Source organism: Sceloporus occidentalis, unplaced genomic scaffold (assembly GCF_023333645.1).
Source record: "Sceloporus occidentalis isolate IW3139 unplaced genomic scaffold, rSceOcc1.0.p SCAF_4, whole genome shotgun sequence".
NCBI lineage: Eukaryota > Metazoa > Chordata > Lepidosauria > Squamata > Phrynosomatidae > Sceloporus > Sceloporus occidentalis.
Window position 1 is genome coordinate 23,965,246 of NW_028316984.1, and position 25,023 is coordinate 23,990,268.

Here is a 25,023-nt window from a genome sequence, read left to right on the forward strand (position 1 = left end):
CCCTAGGCGCCCTTGCGCGGAGCGAGGACGCCACGTCCGCACCGCCCCATGTAGAGGCAGCGCGGCCGTGACGTCCTCATGACGGCGGCCGTCTGGAACGGCCGCCGTCATTTTTTACGCGCAGAGCACGTATTAGGGTTAGGGAGGTGCGGAAGCACCGCACCTACCTAACCCTAGTACGCACTCTGCGCGTACTTTAATGGCGGTCTATAACCCGCCTTTGACCCAGTTCAAAGAATGCATGGGCAGGATATGACAGGCCAGCCTTGTCATATCCTGCCCATGGATCCAACCCCTTCCTGCCCCCAACACTTACCTGATCTAGTGTGGTGATGGGCAAGTGTTCAAATGTGCATGCCATTAAGTCATGGAGCTGGAACAACTCACCTGTGGTGACTGCTGTTCTCCATGCAGGCCCCCGCTGCAGCCCATAATAATAATAATAATAATAAATTAATAAATTTTATTTCTACCCCGCCCTTCCCTGGATATGATCAGGGCGGCTTACAAAATTTATAAAAAACAGTTCAATACACGATAAAAACTCAGTATAACAGTTAAAAACATTACTACAAAAAACAAAAAACAAAAAGCAGGAACAGGAAGCACTAAAATACACATGTCAAGGGCAAGGAAAAAGGGAAAAAAGTTTACATCGGTCCGGAGTCAAAAGGGGAAAGTAGGGGGCAGGAAAATAAACAGACAATCTAAGGTGGGAAGGCCAGCCGGAATAGATATGTTTTCAGCTGTTTTTTGAAGACAGCTAATGAGGCGGCGGAGCGAAGCACTGCAGGGAGCTTATTCCAGAGTGAAGGGGCAGCAATAGTAAAAGCCCTCTGTGAGGTCCGTATAAGGTTAGCCCTAGGGACCTCCAACAGTTTAGTCCCTGAAGTTCTGAGTGTGCGAGGCGGATTATATGGGGAGAGGCGGTCCTCCAAGTACCCTGGGCCCAAGCCATTTAGGGCTTTATAGGTCAAAACCAACACCTTGTATTGAGCTCGGAAGCGATTAGGCAGCCAGTGAAGATCTTTTAAAATAGGTGTTATATGGTCCGACCTGGAGCTACCAGCGACCAATCTAGCTGCCATGTTCTGCACCAATTGCAGCTTCCGGGGTTTGGTACAAGGGTTGCCCCATGTAGAGCGCATTGCAGAAATCCAATCGAGAGGTTACCAAAGCATGTACAACAGATTCTAGGTCCTTTTGGTCCAGGTAGGGACGCAGCTGGCGTATCAGCCGAAGCTGATAACAGGCACTCCTGACCATCGCATCCACCTGAGAAGTCAGCTGGAGCGACGAATCAAGGAGCACTCCCAAGCTGCGCACCGACTCCTTCAGGGGGAGCGTGACCCCATTCAGGGCCGGGTGACAGATCTCACCACCAGAAACCGGGGAACCTATCACCAGTGCTTCCGTTTTCCCTGGATTCACACTGAGTTTGTTCTCCCTCATCCAGCCCATTACCGACGCCAAGCAGGCGTCTAGAGGAGAGATGCCATCCTTAGTTACTGCATCAGTCAGAGACATAGAGAAAATTATCTGGGTGTCATCAGCGTACTGATAACACCGCGCCCCATGTCTCCGGATGATCTCTCCCAGCGGCTTCATGTAAATGTTAAATAGCATAGGGGACAAAATCAGCGTGTCATCAGCGTACTGATAACACCGCGCCCCATGTCTCCGGATGATCTCTCCCAGCGGCTTCATGTAAATGTTAAATAGCATAGGGGACAAAATAAGGGCAGAATCAGAGCACCTAGCTTTATGCATGTGGACAGGTGCCCTCTTCCAACATTACATGCCATGGGCCCTCCACGGAGAATGCCAGCAACAGAAAAGGGGATGCATGGCCATCTGCATTAATAGCTATCTGGGAAACTCTGGAATTCTAGGAAACTCCACTGCAAACAGTCAAGACTTGTTGGGCTGAGGACAAGTCAGATCCACTGAAATGACATCCAGTCTATCTTTCCCAGCCCAAGGCAGTTGGCCTGCATTGCCTGCATGAAGCTAGGCCTGGGGGGAAACGAGACCCTTGGCCTATACATGTATTTTAGATAGAGGACACAGATCCTAGTTTTGGGGTAAACTTCTATTGTTATAAAATCCCTAAAAGTTAGTTACATTGAAAAAGAAATGAAATCACCCTTTGTTAAGTTAAAAGCATAATGTAATTTATATCTTTGTTCTCTGCGGGGAAAGGAGTAACTAGTTGTTTGGAATGCACTATTGCAAACTCTATGCACATCATGATAGTCAATGTTTCACATTATGTCTGTGCATTTGAGAGGATGGGAAGAGAATCTGGTAGGTTGTATGCAAGAGATCTCAGATGACAGTGTCAAAAGAAAGTATGAGAGGGGAAATCCCCTTTAGGAGCAGGGCCTCCCTGTTCCTCAGGCTCTGCGATTTGTCCAGTTTTCATGTTAGATTTCTAAATAAAGCAAATTATTACATTTAGAAGAGCCCCAAAGAAGGAGGACTTCTCTCCAGGGTGCATGCATGATTCCCGTCTGATAAGACTACTCAGTCCCTCAGAGTGTCTCCATTACCACGCCCCCTCCGCCTTCTCGCCGGACTCTGCAGCCAGAGCCGCGCCTCTGCCGGGCGGCCTCCTCCCGGGGTGTCGGAGGTGCGCATCTGCGCACCGCCCCGGGAGTGCCGCCCACGGACTGAAGGGCGACTGTTGCGGGACTCTTTTGTTGGCTGCTTTGGCACTTTGCGGTAGCCGGGAGCGGGCCCTTTAAAAGACTCCTGGGGGGAAGACAGGGAGAGTGCTCGCCAGGTGAGAGCGGCGAGCTTAAAAGCCGGACGCCCGGACCTTCCTGCCACGCCCCCTCCGCCTTCTCGCCGGACTCCGCAGCCAGAGCCACGCCTCTGCCGGGCGGCCTCCTCCCGGGGTGTCGGAGGTGCGCATCTGCGCACCGCCCCGGGAGTGCCACCCACGGACTGAAGGGCCACCGTTGCGGGACTCCGCAGCTGCGCAGCTGCGCAGTTTTTACTGGGCTTGGGAGGTTGTGGGTTAGCTTAGAGCAGAGGATGCCTGTGGTGGCTAACCTCTGCTCTTTAATTTGCTGGTGTAGGGTGGGGGGGAGGTCATGGACGCGGGGGATGCATGGGCTGGGGAGGAAGGGGATAACATCACTTTGAGCGGAGCTCCTATTGAGGTTGTGTGGGGCAGGGGGAGGTATGGCGGTGGGAGGAGGGACTTGCGTTCCAGGGGAAGGCGAGATCGATGCCTCATATCTATCTCTCCTTCCTGTCCCCCTCCCAACCTAAGGGAACTGAGGGTCACTCCAACCGTGCCACAAACCCTGTCGCTGCTCCTGTGCAATGCCAGATCGATCAACAACAAGACCCACATCCTCCACGATCTGTTGGAGGACCGAAATTGCGATCTGGCTTGCATTACCGAGACCTGGCTTGGGCCTGAAGGGGATGCTGTGTGGGCTCAGGCCCTGCCTGCCGGGTTCTCGGTGAAGGACCAGCTCAGGTTAGGTGGGCGGGGGGTGTGTGTGGCCTTGATACATAGGAACACCGTGTCCCTCACCAGGAACCACATCCGACAGATGTCCTATTTCGAGTGTATTTACCTGACCCTAAAGGCGAGGGACAGTCTAGGGATTCTGTTGGTGTATCGGCCACCCCGTGCGCTAACGGACTCCCTTAACGAGCTGACACAGCTGGTCGCTGAACTGATGCTGGAGAAACCCAGGCTACTTGTCCTGGGCGACTTCAACATCTCCCTCACGGCCAGCTATGTTCCACCCGGTGCAGCTCGCGAATTCATGGATACCATGGCGGCCATGGGCCTGTCCCAGCTGATTCTGGGTCCTACACATTGTGCGGGTAATACTCTCGATTTGGTCTTCTGTTCTGATGCGGAAAATCCGTGGGTGGAAATAGCTAATATTTCCCCCCTGCCATGGACGGATCATTTCCTGGTTGAGGCAAAAATCAAGGTCTCTACCCAGATCCCTCCCGGGGGTGGTGGACCTATTAGGATGGTCCACCCTTGAAGGCTAATGGAACCCAAAAGGTTCCAGGAAGCCCTAGAGGGACACATGGTTGGAAGTGACGGCGATTCTGTTGATGCCCTGACTGGTATCTGGAATACCGGCCTTTCGAGGGCTATACACAGTATCGCTCCCAAGCGCCCTCTCAGACCCGCTTCCAAACGCAAGCCCTGGTATACGGAAGATCTCCGGGCAAGGAAGCGGGAGCTGCGACGGCTAGAGTACCGTTGGCGGAAACACCTTCGCTTAGACGACAAGACTCTCCTAGCCCAACTGTTAGAGGACTACGGAGAGGTGATACGAGCAGCAAAGAATTCGTTCTATGGTGCTCGTATCGCGTCCGCGGAGTCGCGTCCAGCAGAGTTGTTCAGGGTAGTTAGGGAGCTAACTCAGCTCCCTCCTGCCCTGAACCAGATCCTTGAACCTTCTAAGGCCTGCTGCGACCAATTTAACAACTTCTTCGCGGATAAAACTTCTTGGATAAGCGAAGGTCTTGACGCCGACATTCAGGCAGAACCTAGGGTAGAGGTATCCAGGGCCTCCGTGGACTTTATTAAACTGGATCGGTTTGAGTTGGTAAGTACCGATGATGTGGACAAGATCCTCGGAAGTGTTCGGAAGACAACCTGCTCTCTCGATCCCTGTCCCTCGTGGCTAGCAGCCCAGGGGGGACCGGCTGTAACTTTATTGTTACGCCGGATTATTAACACATCTCTGAGGGAAGGGCAATTTCCATCCGATCTGAAATTGGCCATTGTAAAACCTTTATTAAAAAAGCCCTCCCTCGACCCCCTGGTATATAATAATTATCGGCCAGTCTCACTGCTGCCATTTTTGGGGAAGGTGATCGAGAGGGCGGTTGCAATCCAGCTTCAGGCGGTCTTGGATGAAACGGATTATCTGGACCCATTTCAAACTGGCTTTCAGGCGGGTTACAGGGTTGAGACGGCCATGGTCGCCTTGGTCGATGATCTCCGTCTGGGCATCGACAGGGGAAGCGTGTCCCTGTTGGTGCTCTTGGACATCTCAGCGGCTTTCGATACCATAGACCATGGTATCCTTCTGGGGCGCCTGGCAGAGGTGGGAATCGGGGGCATTGCGCTCCAGTGGTTCCGGTCCTACCTCTCCGGGAGGTCCCAGATGGTGCAGCTGGGAGACGTGTGCTCCGACGAGAGGGCCCTTAAAACTGGGGTCCCTCAAGGAGCCATTCTGTCTCCCATGCTATTTAACATTTACATGAAACCGCTGGGAGAGATCATCCGGAGACATGGGGCGCGGGGTTATCAGTACGCTGATGACTCCCAAATAATCTTCTCTATGTCTCCGACTGATGCAGTGACTGAGGATGGCGTCTCTCCTCTCGTGGCCTGTCTGGAGTCAGTAATGGGCTGGATGAGGGAAAACCGACTCAAGCTGAATCCAGAGAAAACGGAGGTACCCGTGATAGGTTCCCCTGGTCCAGGAATGGCGGTGGTTCCACCTGTCCTGAACGGGGTCACGCTCCCTGTGAAGGACTCCGTGCGCAGTCTGGGGGTGCTTCTTGACTCGTCCCTTCGCCTGACTGCTCAGGTGAATGCGACGGTCAAGAGCACCTGTCATCAGCTTCGGCTTATTCGCCAGCTGCGCCCATACCTGGCCCAGAGGGACCTTGAAACTGTGGTACACGCCCTGGTAACCTCGAGACTGGATTTCTGCAATGTACTCTACATGGGGCAACCCTTATACCAAACCCGGAAGCTTCAAATGGTGCAGAACATGGTAGCCAGGCTGGTCACTGGTACGTCCAGGGCCAGCCATATAATACCGGTATTAAAAGATCTCCATTGGCTGCCCATTCGCTTCCGGGCGCAATATAAGGTGTTGGTGATGACCTATAAAGCCCTAAATGGCTCGGGCCCAGGATACCTAAAGGACCGCCTCTTCCCATACATTCCGCCCCGCACCCTCAGAACATCTGGGCAGCAATTACTTAGGGTTCCCGGGACGAGGTTTGTCTCTTCCAGGAGGACATTTTCCATCGCCGCCCCGGCCCTTTGGAACATGCTGCCCATAGAGCTCCTCTCAGCTACCTCCCTGGCCCAATTCAGACGGGACTTGAAGACCTACCTGTTTGGGATAGCATTCCCTGAATAAGGTCCCATAGCCCCCCCCCCCCCCCCCCGCCGCACTGGCAACGGGATTGGCTAACCTGGGGCTTTTTGCTTTTATGTTTTATATAATTGTTGTATAATTTTAATGTTTATTGTTCATTGTATTTTAATTGTTGTAAACCGCCCTGATCGGATGGAAGGGCGGTATATAAATAAAAATTTTATTATTTTATTATTTATCTCTTTGGCCCCATTCTTTGAACTGGCTCTTAGATTTAGTCTATGGCTCTGTTGACAGTCAACTAACAGTAAGGTACGAACCAAATTTAGTCAAGTTGACAGAAAGAGAGACCGAGAGCATGCACACATGAAACAATTTTACTTTCCTCAGAGATGTAACAGATCTTTTAAAGAGCTGCAACTAATTTCCAAAAATAATGAGATGCTGTCTAGGATACCAAAATGATTCCAGCAGACTGATAAAGGCCAAGGTCATGATAACAAAGGGAAATTAATTCCAGAGACGTCCTATTTCCATATCTGTCAAAGGTTAAAATACATTCAGCCCTTTTTCCAAATATTATTCATCAATTGTATTAATAGCTGAATTATAATAAGCCTAAGGTCCTAGTGTTTACTAAAGGCCATAAAAGGTGCAGGTGGATTTTAAATGATAATGAAATAGAACTAGTTTCTTGTGTAAAGAAGTTAGGCATTTAAAATATGATTTTTTTGGTTTGAATAATGAACATGGACACTTGATTCTGATAACTGCAGTCACTAGGCCAAGTTTAGGTTTTTGAGTAATTGGAAGGGGGACTGCTCAAGCTGTGACCATTTTATACCTCCAGCTATTTAACCTTCTAAAACCCAGTGTTTGGCTCAACTTTATGTGCCTTCAAGTCACCTATTGACTTATGGTGGGACCATAAATTTCAGAGCTTTCTAAAACAAGGAATACTCAGAGGTGGTTTTGCCACTTCTTTCCTCTGAAATATAACCTTCGGCACCTAGTAGTCTTGCATCCAAGTACTAGCCAGGGCTGACTCTGCTTATCTTCCATCATCACATGGGATCTGGTGCCTTTAGAGTATTTAGGCCTTGGCTTAGCTTACCTTTGCCATTTCTGTATGGGCTTCTGTCTTCGGCGGTCAGCTGGAAAGTGGAACTATATATGCTGAATGTTCAGTCAGTTGAATGTGAAGCTTGGACAAATATCAAGTAATGTGGCTCTATTTGCACCTTTCCACTTATCGCACTGTGATTCCTTTTTCAACTATTGTGAACAGGGTATGAAAATGAATATGTCCCAACCTCATTCCAACAAGGTTTTGTGTAATTCTGAACTAAAGAAGATGCAGTTCTCAGAATAGACCTAGATTTGTGTAATCCCAGAATAATAGTTATAAATCTTGTTCTCTACTTTTAGGGTAATCTTTCAAACTGAAACAGCCTCATGCATCTCTATGCATATGGGAGAGCCATTATGTTTGTACATTCTGGTTGGAGATTACAGAAATGAAACTCAGAGTTTTGTTAATTGGTCAATTTAGCAAGGATTCCACTTCATGAATGACTGTATTTTGTTCCTTTGAAATGAGAGGAAAAATGCTCGGTTGTTTACATTTTCTGTCCCTGCTTCTGAAAAAGTGTACTCAGATCCACATGTTCAGATATATACTCCAAAATGTGATAATGAAAGCTAAATTCTAAATGTATGTTGTATCTGTGTACAATAATTTTCCTTAAACATAAGTCAATGTTTTTCCATAGTTTTACTCTTTCAGAAATGTGCAACATGAACATAATAGTGTTATTAAGAAGTCAGGAATATATATATATATATATATATATATATATATGTATATATGTATATATGTATATATATATATATATCTTAGTGCATTTAGAGGCTGTCAAACTTTCAACAATTGGCCTTTTGTTAAGTTGAGAAAGATCAACACATTTTTAATCAAATTAATTTTAAAAGTAGCTTTTCATAATAAAAGCAATGCTTTAAATAAATATTGTCTCGTATCCATAGAACACCCATTTCTAATAGAGGTAATGCAGATACATACTCAGGCATTGAGAAACTGAAATAGAGGAACACCATTGAGAACATCTGAGGCAGACTCAATTACAGTTGGTAAAACAGAGACTCTGTATTTATGTGTATCCCATAGCTTCTCTATAAGACAAACAATTCTAGCAGAGCAGATGATCTATGCTGAACATTTCAATAAGCTTCCATGGAACATTAGGATAACTATCTTGTTTTTAAGCTATTTATTTTTGCTACCAGGCCTTTGCTGAGTCTGTCAGGCTACTTTCAGACTTCTAGCACATTGTGTTTCTAGCTCAATTTACACAAATTGGTGTGGTGAAAATGTAGTCTGAGCAGATCAGGGAGAGACATGTTTGCTTTGAAACAGTCACATTGGCCAATAAACCACAGGCACAACCTATACCTCTTGCCAGTATTTGTGGCTTACCTAACCCACTTTCAGCTTTTGATGGTACAACTTTTTAAAAATGAACTAACAGCAATTCATGTGACATTATGGCTCTGTACAGACAGGCCAAAATAAAGCTGCTTCAGGTCTCTTTGGAGGTATGTTGTTTAAATGATGCATGTGTCTTAAGAGTCCGGAAGCGCACCAAAGCCACACTCCAGCCCTTAGGAATGGAGCGTGGCTTTGGTGCGGCTTCTGGACTCTTAGGACACACACGTCATTTAAACAACATACCTCCAAAGAGGCCCGAAGCAGCTTTATTTTGGCCTATGTGTGGTAAAAAGATGCATGTGCTATTTATTAAATGATCAAGTGAGGGTGTTCATTGACACCCTCAGTTCTGAATAGCTTATTCTACATTCCTACCAACTCAGTTTGGTTGTGCAAAGTTGCACTCAGATACAAAGTAAGACTTTTCTTTCTTTTTTTTTTTTGTATTCGTCTTACAACTGCTGCTCATGTTGCATTTTAAAGATCTGAGCTCACAATTTGTTATCTGGAGTCAGATAAAAAAGGTCAAGAGAATAATATACATAACTAAGATTAGCAAGATGGCTCAAATATTGTAGACTGGTGGCCAATGTCCTGTAATCCACATATTTCTTCTAAAGAGCAGCAGAGGCTGCCATTTTGTGTTATTTCTACTTTCGCTCTTAGCTGCTGGAAGAATTAGCCCATGTTTTTAGCATGCACTATGAGACATAGCCACTGCTCATGGGGCTTGTACAGGACTGTTTACATCAGTGAAGAAATCACAATGAGTATCTTTGAGTTTTAATCTCAGGCTCACAGTTTCTATAATCCTCTTTCAGACAATGGCTATGGAAAATAACATCCTGGAATGAATAAAGATCATTCCAGAAAGGCTAAAAATATTATGTCTAAGGAACACTTGAAACCTCACACTTCATACAGTGGGCTGACCATATCTGTGGGGCTAGCCATTCACAGATGGTAGCTCCCCCAATCGCCCTGCCCCATAGCATTTTGCAAAGCTCAAATTAATTTAATACAGCTTTGTTGAATTAAAAGACAGACCAATTTCTTCCATTAATACGTATTTCATGAATGCATTTCAAATTGTGATTAGCAAAAAGCCAGTGGAATGTTCATCAGAAATCCAGTGGAGATCTGTCAAAAATATTTCTGACTATTTAATATTTCATCAGCATAATTTAATGGGTAGATTAATTATTTATCATTCCTGCTATAGTAAGAAATCCATTATTAATCCATGCCAATAAAAGATGGAGTTCTCTCTCTCTCTCTCTCTCTTTTTGGCTTTTTGTTTTGTTTTGCTGGTAAAATCTGTAGCACAGTGTATTAAAATCTGCCACTAAAATGATAGCACAGTGAAATTAGGCATAAAATCAATGTATTATATAATCTACCCACCTAAGTTTTATATCTATATAAAAATCTTATCAGAAATACCAACAAAATAAATAAGGAATAGGGCTAGTAATGTAACTCATGGTGGAGCTTTTACTGGGATCTCCCCACACAGACAGACTCACACACAGAGAGTTCAAACTTCAGTAAATGAACTGCAATAAAACACTGGCATTGTGAGGGTTTAATACTTCAGACACCCTGTAGAGGGCATTCTAGTGTAATCTTTCTTTTTTCTCTTTTTTTAAAATGCATTTAAAAAAATAATTTCCTGCTATTGAAATATATGACACACCAGACATTACAGGCTTCTTTCACAGCCTCCCATTCTCATCACCGGTCTCCTTCTCCTCTATTGCCTCAAGGCCTCGTTTGGACTTGGCATCCACATTTCCACCTCCAGTTTTGCTCAGTCCACATGACAAGCAAGCCAGCTGAACCTGCTTCATGTTCTCTATGGCTTCATTCTTGGCGTTCTTCAAGAGGTCCCCTTGCCCCTAAGAATACATTGCAAACAACACAGAAAGATGAAAGAGTCAGGCATTAATATAGATGCTTACAAATATATTAAGATGATGTTGCCCATCCTCACAAATATGATATGGAGAATGGAGAAAAATTGGCTTCACTTCCCATGGCTTCTAGGATCTGCTAATAATTTCAGCTCTACAGGTAGGAAAGTCTGTTTGCTCAGTGAACAATTTTTCCTCTTAAACTGACACAGGGGAGAGGTCACATCAGCAGGTTCAGGGACCAAGCTTCTGTTCCTAGGACTTTCCAGAGGCCACATGGACTGTCTAAAATAGGAAACAAACAAACTTGGCAGTGGACAGTAGCCCACTTCTGATTTTGGTGAACAGAACTTTGTAAATGTTAAACTATATAGGGGGGCTCTCGGAAGGCACTGCACACCTCATCCCTCTTCCATAAGATGGAGTGTAACTTACCCTTTTTCCCTGACATCCTTGCAACCTGCAGTTTCATGCCTGCCCTTCTGGTGACCAATGACATCCAGCAGGGGAGGAGAAACACACAATGTAATGATGTGAGAAGTGATCCTGCTACCTCAAGTTTATCACTGCATTCTGCCCAAGGGATAGAATGATCCTACCTTTTACAGAGAAAGTGATACTCTGGAGTTTATCAGACAAAGAAAATTGGAAGTATAATCCCATGGCAATCTGAACGCAATCATGTGTGATAACTCACTACACACAAATTCAGGCAATGGGAAGTCAGTCCGAGAACAATATGTGGTTTCACGTTATTGCGTGATAGACTGCCACACGCAAATTCGGGCAATGGCATGCTATTTTTGGGCAATGGGGAGCCAGTTCAAATGCAATTTGCATTCACATAATTGCGTTAAACTAGCGACTTTAAGTGAATGCGTTCTGGCCCCACTTTCTTTTCATTCGAATTTAAGAGAAATTCCTCCCGTTTGATAAACTCTTCTGAATGGTCAAAGATAGGGAAGTAGAACAGAGCTTTGTATTGTGGGTATTGAAACATGTTTATGCATTGTTTAAGGAAAATAGATAATTCATCCATGCCATGCATCACAGTGCAAAGTTGTTTAGGTCATCACTCTACAGTCCCACGATTTCCCTTCATCAAAATCTGGCAACAACCTGTTGTGATTCAATCTACTGACAGATCTACTGACAGATGCCATGTAATCTGGCATTCATTCTATTGCACTGACTCCAGTAAACAAGTTTGGGGAGACAATGGTAGCTGGTTGGGTTCAGTACCAGTAAACAATGCTTGGAAACAACAACAGGTGGAAAGACCAGCATGAGCAAAAGATTGCATCAGAAGCTGACAATATCTGGGATAATCTAACCATTCTACTAGATGATCTAATGATAACAACAGAGGCCCTGTTCAGATGGAACATTCTGGTGTGACGACTGTGCCTTTCTTCCCCTTTGCATCAGACTCACATTAAAGTACAATATGAATTACGGCACTACTCCAGAACTCCTACAGAGCAAGAACTGGCATGGAGAAACAATCATGAAAATGTAGGGCAGGGATGGGAAATGTATGGCCCTCCAGCTATTATTGGATTGTATCTCCTATCAGCTCTAGCCAGTATGGCTAATGGGAAGGGACTATGGGAACTGGTGTGCAACTATATTGAGATGGCCACATGTTTCCTAGTCCATTTTTAACTAGATTATAATGTAAGAGCACAGGCAGGGGCATATGGAGAGGGAAATGCATGTAAGCAAGCATCAAGCATTATGATCAGCAGATCATCTCTTCCCTATATTTGGCAGAGGAAAAATAAGGGGGTGGGCGAGGAAGAAGGTGTATTCCTTTGTGCAGATAGAACATAATCCTTCCCATGAGACCTGGAAACAGTTGGCAGTCATATCTCACACTTCCTCTGCTGTGGGTTTGGGCGACTATTCCATCCAATCCCTCTAAATTTTCCTATTTTGTTGCTGCAATGAACAGATTGTGTCATCAGATTACCTGAGCACCATGCAAGAAACTAATTGGCAATTACAAATGTTTGTGAATCATTTATACACTCCTGTGTTGATCCAAGCTAAATAACAAGGATAGAAACAGATGGGATGGCATTGCATCACTGATGAAATCTAGTGACTTCACACCACCCCCCATTGGTTATCAGCTGATGGCTCCAGTAAGACTGTTGTCAGAATTCAGTCACGACACAGGAAAGGAAAGTACATTGTTTCATACACTACCAAGCATCGGGACCTAATCCTAATCCTTTACGTTGGGGTTACATAGATTTATATTTCCGTAAATCTCTGATTCTTAGAGTACCATTTATAGAAGTCTTGAAGGAAAATCTGTCAATGCTTTCCTTCGTAGATAAAGCTTGTTTGAAATCCGCTTTGTTATAGATTGAGCCACAGCATTTGCCCTGACTGGTAAAATCAGTGTATTAAAATTTTTTACATGTTTTCATGGTTTAGAGACAGGCACCTACAGTGGATACATAGTCATTTTTGTGAAGCACAAAGTGATGTTCAGTCACTCTTGAGTTTCTCAAATTTGCTATTTGGGGGCTTTTCTTATGTGCTTCTCCACATAGTAATTCAATAGAGAATTTGATTCCTGGAAGTCTCTGGATAAATGATTCTCCATGTTTAACAAGAACAATGGCAGAGCACCAATGGGAGGGGTGGAGATCTCAGTGGACACACAAAAGACCCTTGTAATCCACATGCAGCACAGAGATGCAGATTTCCTATCTCTGCTCTCAAGTGGTTCAAGAGAGAACTGGACTCTGCTGCTTTCTACTGTACAGCCAAAGGTTGTGTATCTGATGTGGCCCTGAGTTCCAATGGGAAAACAACATGTTTTTAACAACTCTGTTGCTCTTGTTTCCCTGGGTATCTGATTTGCAATTGGTAAATCTTCCCATTTCATTAATGTAGGCCGGGGGGAGGGGGGGCTTGAGCCAAATGGAACCCAAGGGTCAGTTAAATACTAGAGCTACTCCAGTCTAATCTAGCTGATAAAAAGGATTCAGTAGTAGAGATAAGTGAAACTCTGTATACAATTAAAACTATTTTGTTCTAATGTATACTCCGCTAAAGATTGAGCTACGTCATGGAATGTGTAATTTTAAAAATCTGCAACTCTTGTTCTAATGCATGAGCATCCTACTTGATGCAGCAGTGTGTAATACAGCCTGCAGTTCCACAGTTTTGCAAACACTCAATTGTCAAGGCAAGCAAGTACTGCACTTGACAGCGCCTGAACCAGATGGATTGTTTCTAGTTCTTCACGCAAAAGGTGATAATATGGGATGAGATGAGTTGCCACACTAAACAATCTTGTCCACAATGTGTACATATTTTGCAATAATACAGATGTTAAAAAAATACAGAAAACAGATGTCTTGGGAGATGTAATGAGAGTGCAGAATAAGCATGGCAATTACATAAATATGCCACTGAAACCTTTTCCAGATGATAAACCTTCTGACCCACTTGATTTGGCAGTGGGGTGGTAGTGGAGGAGGTGAACACATTTCCAAGATTTCTTAGTCTGTGGGGTGGAAAAATCTTGAGCCAATCTAAGGAGGATCTCTGGTAAATCATGTTGCTTTTTGCTGCACAAAAAAGCTACATTTCATGAGGGACATCACAAAGGAAGGGTCACAAGTGCACAGAGACATAGAACCTTATCGCACACATTTTAGGTGCCATTTTGGGCACAGGGAGGGGATGTTCAGGGCCACGTGTTGCCGAGGGAGAATGGATTTTACTGCACACCGAAATGTCCTCAGGCTGGCCCCATTCCAACACCGGGCGCCAGGCCATTCCCATTAAGTACTGAGGCATGTGAATTTGCTCCGCCGGAACGCTTCTGTCAAAGCAAAATGATGCGCCTCAGTAGTGAATGGTAACGGCTGGCACCGGGCAATAGAATGGGGCCGGCCTGAGGACACTTCAGCATGCAGTAAAATCCATTCTCTCTTGGCAATGCAGGGCCCTGAGTGGCCCCTGCCCCTGCCCAAAACAGCACCTAAAATGCGTGCAATAAGGTGGAGAGACAGCTGCATGTCTCTCACTATCAGTTGTCAGGGAGGCCTACAGATACTATCAGATTCTGCCCCTTCTCTTATTTCCTGTGCTAAACTACTGCTGGAACAAAATTATCAACTTTCATTGACAGAGGGAGTAGAACATATTGAAGTAAGTGTGCCTTCCATGATATCTGAGGAAAGAGACCACACCAAAGAAAGGACTTAACTTCTTCGTACTCTTGGCACTTCTACTGGTTAGGCTTTTACAGTGATGAAATAGTGCAGTGGGATATACACAACACAATGATCTGCCTGAGGCATTCCCTTGAGTGAGCTGGCTCAAGATTTTCTCTCTTACGAGTTACCTGGCTCAGGATCTTTCTGGTTCCAAATCAGCAGAATCTGGAAATGCTTCACTTGACCAATCTGAATATATCAAAGTTTATCTCCTATTGTGGCCTTTCTTCATTGTCCCCATTCCCATCCACTTTCAGAACATGGCTTTCCTCATCTCAAAAGAGGTGCAGGAATAGTGCCAGCCTCCTGCACTTGCCCTTCCATCATCCTATCCCTGTGACAAGTTGCAGAGCACTACAGGAAGAAAAGTATCTTTAGATGTGCTTATATCCTTCTCATTACCATCAAATGTATTCTCTGCATTGCATTTGATGGGAACATTGCCCCATTTTTAAAAGTTCTGAGTGTCCTTTAAAGACCAGGGACAAACAACCAATGGTTCACTATAAAGACATTCAGAGAGACATACATACATACATACACACAGAGAGAGCAAGAGACAGAGAGATGGGGAGCAACATCACAAAAGAAAATGAACAGCATGCAAGTTCATTTCTATACTTCTTATCAGTGAACTAACACTCCCTAAGTGGTTTACAGTTTGTAAGCCAGTTGCCCCAACAAACTGGATACTCATTTTACTGACCTATGAAAGTATGGAGGGCTGAAAGGATGAATAGCAAACATAGGCTCATTGTGGACAATATTGTCATCTTACAGGAGGGAATTATTTCAGCCAACCAGTTCTTGTTGAGAAGCCATATGTTTGCCTTGGAAAAATGGGTAACGAACACAATTGACCTAAACAAAAATGCCAGAAAAATTATGTCAACACCTAAACAAAATCAAATGCTAGAAAGTATGTGAATCCACTCCAAAAAATCTAGTTAAACTAAAATAGCCCTTGGAAAAACCATCCATTGTAATAATCTAAGAGCACAGAACAATTTCCTTAGCACAGATATATAAAGCACTCATTCTTTCCATCAAACAAAGAAAAATCACATTTCTCTGTGTTAGCCTTCCAAGGCTTTTGCTTGGTGATGTTATCACTAACTCTATATTTATTTCTATATATCTACAATATTTATTTCTAAATATCAAATAAAAGCAGGAAAAAAAGTTAAAATCAGCATTTGGTAGAAATACTAATAAGACTGAAAGTTAATAATAGTTTCTTCTAATAATAATATCTTCTTAACTAAATAGGGGTGCATTTCACAAATACCTCCTTCCTGAAGATACATTCCTTTTTCCATCCACTTTTCAGTGGAGCCATTATCCTGCCTGTTATTTTCACAGGGGTCTTCCCTCTATTTCAGAGGGATCATGCCCACTCATATACCAGCAGTGGCAATGCTCCACTAAAAGCCTTGTTTCTAGTAGATGTGACATTATAACTGAACCTATCATTTTTGGCTGAATGGTGACATCAATGAACACAAATGTTTTGCCTCAGTGCTACAGCATGCAATCCAGTCGGTTTCCCTGGATGTTACCTTTACAAAGAGGAAAGGGGGCTATTTGGAGGTGGAGGGGTTGACACAGAAATTGCAGTTGATTAGGACAATAAGCAACTGCATACCAATGCCTTTGTGGCAGGGGTATCTAGGGAAATGCTATTCAAAGTAGTGGTCCCTGGACCAGTCCTGGTCCCTGAGTCACTGGCTGCCAGTCCCTGGTGAGTTTTGAGAAAGGCAGAAGCAATTGTAGACAATGGGCTAAAATATGGTGCTGGTCCCTGGCACACTGAACTCCCATGTGAAAAGAATGTGCAGCTAGTAGAAGAAGCAAGCAAGTTAATTTTATTTCTAAGCTCATCTCTGAAGATTACTTTGCTCCACCTATTGTTAAAGAGGCAAACTTTGGCAATTATTTGAGCTAGCTGCCAATGCACCACCACCTGCACTTTTACAGTAATCAAGCCACCAAGCAGTCCTGATTAGAGGTGCTGGAGAAAGTCATAGTTCCAGGAATCAGGCACAAAGCTGGGATACTTGTGATGGCTGCCTCCAAAAAGATAACATAGGGGATGCTTAGTTCTTCTGTCAAAGTAAAATCTACACGACAAAACAATTTCTGACCCAACCTATTGCCAATCACCCATTCCCGCAGCCATTACTTTAAACCCATTTGGTTAGCAATAAGAGCTGCATTTAAGCCACTAGGAGAGGGAAGGTGAAAGGCACTGATTTTTCAGTAGCTGCGAGAAAACCTTATTTTCCATAGGCCTCTGCAGATTTTTTTTAAGTTTGGTTCATTGTTATGCAGATGACCAGGTGCTGGAGTCAGGAAGGAGCAAGGGGGCCTCTCTACTTGTGGCTGAACTATCAGTATTGTTGTTCTGACTAGTAAGTACTATGGGACTGCACTGCCCAACATTCCTTACTATTTACTATACTGAGGAGAGTTGCAGTCTAATAACATCTGGAAAGCCATATGTTCCTCGCAACTTTTGTAAAAGCAATGTGAGGGTGGATTTAAGAGGGTGGCTATAGAAACTCATCTTTGCTTAGAAACAAGTCAAGCTTCTGATCAGTGCCAAACTAAAATGAAATTATCATCCCATCGCTATTTTCACTAGGAAAGAGGGCAAGTTACAGAACGAATCTCAGAAGGACCTGAACAGACAGGCTAAAATAAAGCTGCTTCAGGTCACCTTAGAGGTATGCTGTTTATGTATGTGTCCTAAGAGGCCGGAGGCTGCGCCAAAATCTCGTTCCAGTCCTAAGGACTGGAATGCAGCTTTGGCACAGCTTCTGGCTTCTTAAGATGCATGTATCATTTAAACAACATGCCTCCAAAGTGACTTTGAGCAGCTTTATTTTGGTCTGTCTGTTCAGGCCCAGAAGGCAGGAAAATACAGTGGCAGCAGTGGCAGTTTATAACAGCAATCCTATTCACACATTCTGGGGTGTAAGCACCACATAAATTAATTGGGTCATGAAAAGATGTACAGGATCACATGATTCAAGCCTGGCCTGTGATTTCTAGGACATGTATGCCTTAATGATTATTTTATTGATGGATGCTTACATGTTGCTTAAAGGAACAAAAATAAAAGTGGTCTCAAAACACCTTAAAATGCAGGAAACATCAATAATATAGCATAACTTCACAACAAATAAAAACTAAATAGTAGGTCTAAAACCATACAAATACAAACATTACAATCAATAGCACACTCAAAACTGTTTCCATCAAGTAAGGGTCTTTACAATAAAAATCATAATGCTGTGGCAAAATCAGGTGTATAAAATAGTTAAGATGGAATCAACCTGTAATACAGACTAGTAATACAGACTAACTTCTCCCTGTACACCGCCCTGGTTTTATAGAAGGGCGGTATATAAATAAAAATATTATTATTATTATTATTATTATTATTATTGTAATTTTCCTTCCAAGTACATACTGATTATTGGCCACATACAATTTCCTTTGCATTGTGGAATGGAAGGAATCTGGAAGCGCATCATAAACAACAGGACAGAGTTATAACACAGGATGGATCTAAGCTCTAGAAATAATGCAGTTTGACACCACTTTAACTAACACTGCTGTATCGTACAGATGAGGTTTTGAGAATTTGTACTTATGTGAGGCACAAGCATTCTTTGGCATAGAAGGCTAAAGACCTTGTAAAACAACAAATCCCAGGATTCTAAAGGATGGGGCTACAGCACCTAAACTAGTTTCAAACTACATTATTTCTACAGTGTAGATGCACCCACCGTTTCTTAAATCAATAACATCATACATCTATGTAGATATCTCTACAGTTCTTTCTGTTTTCAAACGTATCCTTAACACACATTGATATGGAATTCACAATGAAAACTCTGAATGCCTAAAACTTGCTTTCAATATGCTTGGAATGTAATAGTCCCTTAACTTTACTTCATGGGCAAATCAGACTTCTTATGACAAAAGAATCCAAAATGAGTTAATTATGAGCCTTCATGCTTTCTCTTGCTTCTGAAAGGACTGGACTGTAGATTATGATTAAACAGGCCTATTAAAGCAGGCAAGATTAGTTTGGTTAATTCTGTAATAGTCTAGGGAGAGTTCATTGTACCGTTAACAGGCTGTTTCAAAGGCTCCAAGCAGAAAGATGAGCAACTGAAGAAGCAAAGAGTGAGACGAGAATACCAGCTGTCTTGTCTGCTGCAACTCCTCCAGTTAATTAAACTAAGGTGTCTCGCCATTTCTTTTCCAGATGTTTGAAGAGGATATCTAATAACATCTGGACTCGACAGAGGAAGGAGACTGACTGTCAATCGCCATGTATGATAACCCACTGAGTTGTCAAAACAAAGGTTTTATCTTCTTATGGATTGAGTAAAATCAAGCAGAATTTTAGCCACTGGAAAAAAGAATATCTGCCACATGATGTCAAATAATTGAGGGGATGCTGAGAATAACACCAGAGAGGAGAGCCTAGAAAGATATATCCCCAGACTATATATATAAAATACAGATGACTGAAAGGAAATTTGTGTTTTTACATAAAGATGTTGGAATTTGCCAGGAAGACAAAGGGCTATCTAGCCTAGTAAAATTTGGCTTTGGTTTACAGCACCATGGAATGTATACAATGACCTCTCCTTTTTTCCACCTTTTAGCCCAGAACACATGACATTTTAAATTTTAATTTACTTTGGCACTCCCTGCTTAAAGGATAACAGTGTGTTGCCAGTGTTCTTTCCAGACAGTTACTCCTATTTTAAGGAACATGCTGGTATATACAGAATGGAATTTCCCCAACCTACAAGTTGTTTCTATCCTGGGAAACCTAACAACATCCAGCTGTGCTTGTGCAGCTAAATGATTTTCACCTCTGAAAGTAAAATCATAGGTTATTAGCACTTCATAAGGACACTGGTGTCAGATGCAGCAATTTGTTGGTTTCACAAGGAAGTGCTTCCTACAGCTATAGCTATAATTTGTCCTTAGAAGGTTAAAAATAATAATTGAAATAAAGAAAAACATCATCTATTCATCTTGACTTAAAACAACGGGTGCCACTCTCAAGCAGCAGACTCTCCAACTGTTCTCATTTGGCAGAGACAGTCCTGTCATCCTACTTTTTAAGCTGCCTTTTAAAAGTGCCATTTTCCTCTCCTCCTCCCACTTTCCCCTCTATCCTCAGCTTATTTCAATTACTGGAAACTGAAAATAGTTCATTTTCTGTACATGAATGCAGTTTTCTGGGCTGAAAATCATGTTTTCTGGACAGAACACCATATTTTCTGGGCAGAAAATAATGTTTTCTGTACACAAGATTTGCTTCCTGCACAGCTGAGCATACATCTGTTGATGTGGCACATCTAGCTTTGCATCTATTTTATAAACATGCCTGTGAACACATTCAACACAATGAATCCGTACTAGTGGGTGAGTGTGAAGTCTAGATATTTCTACTACTTCTTGCTGCCTCTCTGTTCATTCTTTAATAAATCTCATCTCACAGGGGCTGTACAAACTGGCAGAAAGAGGTGGCGAAATGCCGCCCCTTTCTGCCCTGGATGGAGGCTGCAGCAAACAAACGCTACGGCCAACGGGAGGCCTAAAAAGAACCCATTCCCAGTGTATTCTTTTTAGGCCATTTGTGCACCATAATGATGTCTGTGTGGTGCAGCACTGTTTGGGTGCTGCGCTGTGTGGACATCATTGTGGCACAGCCAGTCTGTAGGGGTGCATGCCAAGATGGCGCCCGGGGTGAATGGTTAGGTTGCTGAGCATGTAAACACTCAGCCCCCTCGTATCCCTAGTTCGGGCCCAGGCTGGCGCAAAGTGCCAGTCTGTTCAAACCCATAGACTGGGGGAAAAGTACAGGGCTATCCCAAGACATCTAGCTGCCTGAGAGAAAAGGCAAGATGAGTGTCTCTCCATTCAATTTACAGAACATGACAGGACTGGCCGCTGAACTCTATTTCAACATTGACAATGAGACCACTTTCTCTACCAGACCTGGGGGCAACAGGCCAATTGAGGAAAAGAGTGCAGGGCAGATCATGTGGCACCCACAGCTCTGCCCTTCATGAGAGGGAGAAAGCTAGGAGAACAGCCTGGAGGCAAACCCTGCTGTCCTTAGTTAACTCATTCTGCCTAATGGTGGAGCTGGCTCTGTGAAAACATCTACTAGAAATGCATGTCCATCTCTTTTTGTGTTTCCAAGGTTTTATTCATCCAATAATGTGTCTTCATTCCCACTGGACGATGATGTGGTGAAACCTCCACTACTTCATCTCCACCTGGGAATCCGTGAATCTGCTTTTATATGTGTCTGTGCTCATAAGACTCTCTCTGAGTACATTTGACGTAGACAATGTCACCTTTTTCCTATGGCGCTCTAAAAATAAACTGAAGTGTTCAGGGATTGTCTTTCTGTGAAATGTGGACACACAGCCCTTCCAAGTAACTCCCTTCCCCCAAAAAAATGTTAGAGAAAGGAATGATTGGATGCTTTACTGTTCTGTACTCTTCTCCACATTCTCTGGTTCACTTGACCTATTTAAAACCAGCTATAATTTGTCAAGGATACAAACTCAGATGACTGGAGTTTTCTACTATTGTTTTTATTGCAAAGCCCTATTTCATATTGAAAGCACTGTAATCCTTTGATCAGTTTAGCAACCCTGACAGCTCTTGTATAAATCCTCTTCAACACCTTAAGAGCTCATAAAAGCTGCCAATCTGACCATGTGGCCAGGCTGCAGCTGTAAAACAAAGTGCCCTTTTGCCCTGAACCATCTGAATTTAAGGCAATTTCATGCAATTCTTATTTTCAAATGAACTGATAGCATTCTGGATTCTCATCTAAGGAAACCATGAGCAGTCAGACATGCCACAGCTAAACTTCCCAAATGGTCAGGGTGGAATAATAAGCCAACAAAAATAAATATAACTTTTTAATCCAAGTTCAAAGATGAAAAATATATGAGTTTCTCATTGGATAAACTCCAGTTTTGACTGAGAGAAACAGAGAGAAATGGAAATGTTGGAAGAAAATGAAAATGGGGCAGGAACAGTAAGACTAACAAGACATTATCATTATATGTGTTATATTTACATATCCTGCCTTTCTCCTAGTAATATCAGAGTGGCAGAGGTAGCTCTCCTCCTCACCACTTTATTTGCCCAAACATCTCTGTGAAGTTGGTTCAAGTTGAGAGAAAGAAATTGGCTCAATGTGGAAAATGGATCTAGATTTCCCTTACCATTACAGCACGTTTAGTTTCTGCATGTGTCTGGATGAGAGAAATTAGATGAGATGTAGCCCATTTTGGACTCTGGTGCGGCATTTTTCAGCATTAATGAAAAAGAAATATAATCTTGATTCAGATTTTAAAAAAATAGGTTATCTCAAATGAACTGTATCTATAAAGGGTTAATGATCTAAGATTACATTGATGGATTTTTTTTTAAAGGCTGTGCATGAATATATTATCATTGTATGTTGAGGTAACAATTATATCTGATTATATACAACACAGTATATTGAATTCTGCAAAAAAAAAAAATTTTTAAGAATGAGTTGTAGTCTTCATCAGTGAGATATTTGACCAGTTTAGAGGTGCCACTGGTTTCCAGATTTCATCAGGAATGACACTAGATGAGTGGCTGGAGCTGCTATCATCCCAGGGAGCTTCATAGCATACAAGCAGTGGTGAATTCCTGGCTTAGCCCATGTTCACACAATCCCTTCCTCCCACAGGCAATGCTGGATGGGGCGTTGTAAGCAAAGCATCTGGAGCGTCACAGATGTATAGTGATCTATGGCTCACTAGTTCTACACAATGAATAGCTATCATCATAAACAATGAAATCAGATCACTTGCTAGAGGAGGCAAACCAAAGGCATAAATCTCTTCCCAGCAAAATGCAGGTGGGGCTGTATAGGACTGACGTCAATCAAAAGCATGATTACTTCTGAAATACAAAAACGGAGCCACAGCATAAACTAAAGGCTATCCAGTTATTTCTAGAATCTGGCAGACTTACTTGTTGGATGCTGTAATTTCTAAATGATCTTACAAAGCTTGCTGATCTTTTAGTCTCACTTTTTAAAACCTGAAGTGGGACTGGAGATCTTCATATTGAACTCTGCAAAACACAGCCTGTTTTCCAGTATCACCAGTGAGTATTAGGCTGCTGCCACACTGGAGAATTAATGCAGTTTGACTCAACTTTTAACTCATAGCTTTATACTATGGAAACTTGGGATTTATAGTTTGTTGTGGTACCAGAGCTCTCTGACAGAGAAGGCGAAATATCTCGCTAAACTAAACTACAAATCTCAGAATCCCATAGCACTGAGCCATGGCACTTAGAGTGGCATCAAACTGTATTAATTTTGCAGTGCAGATGCAGCCTTAATGTCGTTTTTTTAACCCTGTAGTATTTATTTATTCCTAAACAGCATAGATTATAAGGCTAGCTTCTATTGAAACCATGGCAATCCTGTTAACAACCAGGCAAATCTACTAGTGCAAAGTTCATTCATTTCCTAAACGAACCACCAGATTCCTACAGCTCTCTGTCATTATTTTTGTTTTTTAGGTAAATAAGCAGGAGTCCTTTTATAAACCCTTAAAATGGCTGCTATGGCTCTGAAGGGTGATATCTAGGATAATAACCAATTATAGAAACATTTCTCTCTTGGTACAAAGTATTGCTGAGGCAGCCAGCAACTCAATATACAGTTCTAGCAATGTGGCAGATGGGTCAGAGATCTCCCAGGGAGATGTCTGGAAGCATCTGGTTCTATCAATTCTAACTAGACCACCAGCTCCTGAAAGGAATATCCAGGAATTGACTCAAAGTAGTCATTCATGAAAACTTTGTGGTAAGTCATTTCATGGTTTTGCCTAGTTTGCATCGTTCTTGATTGTTGGCCATGCTGGCTGGTGCAGGTGGGAGCTGGGAATCAAGCAACATCTGGAGGGTCCTGGTTTGTGGAAGGCTGCTCTGAAGTCTATTTTAGGCAATCATCAAAAGAAGTGTGGGGCAAAATGTCTCCTAGACTGTACTACTTCAGGCTGTAGGCCAGAAGATCACATTACAGGACATATGGGAAACTTGACGTAAGAAGGAAGTCTTCCAGCTTAGATGTTTTGTTTTGTTTTCCCTGAGATGCACAGAAACTGTAAATGTACAGAATCTGTTTTATATGGAAATGCTTTCAATTTTGATGTGATAGCCTCATCCCCTCCAAGTGGGAAATGAAATGGTATGGTCCAGGACTGGTTTTACCACTTTACCATCTCTTTGCATATGGCCTAGGTGGAGACAGAAACTGGCAAATGACTATCAAAAATGGAATTCTCCAGCAAAACAGGAACCCTTTAAAATTTGGAAATTTTATTGACTGGGGCATTCTGGGAACTGCAGTCAAGAAAAGTAACATTAAACATTATAACCATGCATATAAAATTTCGATTTCATTTATGTCCAGAATGCTATCATGTTGGAAAAGAATGATAACTCTTATTTTTTTAGTCCAGCACCTAAATTCTGACATGTTTATTCAATGCTGTTTATGCTAGAATGGGATCTCAAAATACTAACAATCTTTTAAAATATCACTGTCAATGTATGCTAAGTTACCCTTACTTCAGACTAGAAAAGAGAAGAATTGCCAGAGAAGGGAAGATAAAATCAGTTATCCTCTAAAATATATATTTTAGCCTTTTACAACAAATATTCGTGAAATTTTAAATGCCACAAAAACACTTAAGCATCTCTTCACCTATACAGGCATACAATTAAGCCCAGCTCTTCAGACTATTCATAACAGAATTACAGAATTTTTATGAATTTTTATAAGGGACAACAGCATTTTTACGAGCAACCAATGGCCTGAAGACTCCAAACAATAAAGATAAATAAGGACCAAAGCAGACGTCACATGCAGATATGGGTAACAATATCCAGACAGCTTCTCTGAAGCAGGAAAAGCTGCTTCAAGAGGAACATTATTTGATTTTATTGGCACAGAGATTTCTATGCTGCCCTTTTTAGTGTCTAGGGTCACTGACAATGCTTTGAAATAAATAAGAAAAATGAAAACTGTGTTGTATAATACAATAATAATATAATAAAAATACAGTAAGAACTGAAACTATTAAAAAACCCAATCTTTAAAGAAGAGCAGAGGAAATGAGAATGGAGAAGAAAGGGGAGAGACA

The 25,023-nt window shown here is 42.8% G+C and overlaps 1 protein-coding gene across 4 annotated transcripts in view; it reads right to left on the reverse strand.

Moving 5' to 3' along the window:
• Positions 1–10,087: 10,087 nt before the first annotated feature.
• PLCL1 (phospholipase C like 1 (inactive)) overlaps positions 10,088–25,023 on the reverse strand; it is a 249,477-nt gene continuing 234,541 nt past the window's right edge. For 3 of the 4 annotated variants that reach the window (XM_089519489.1, XM_089519488.1, XM_089519491.1), the window contains one exon: positions 10,088–10,511. In XM_089519489.1, coding sequence (XP_089375615.1) covers positions 10,329–10,511 — 183 coding nt within the window. In that variant the 3' untranslated portion in view covers positions 10,088–10,328. Of the gene's footprint in view, positions 10,512–15,547; positions 15,632–25,023 lie in introns of those variants that run through there. The other variant, XM_089519490.1, reaches the window with a different exon arrangement.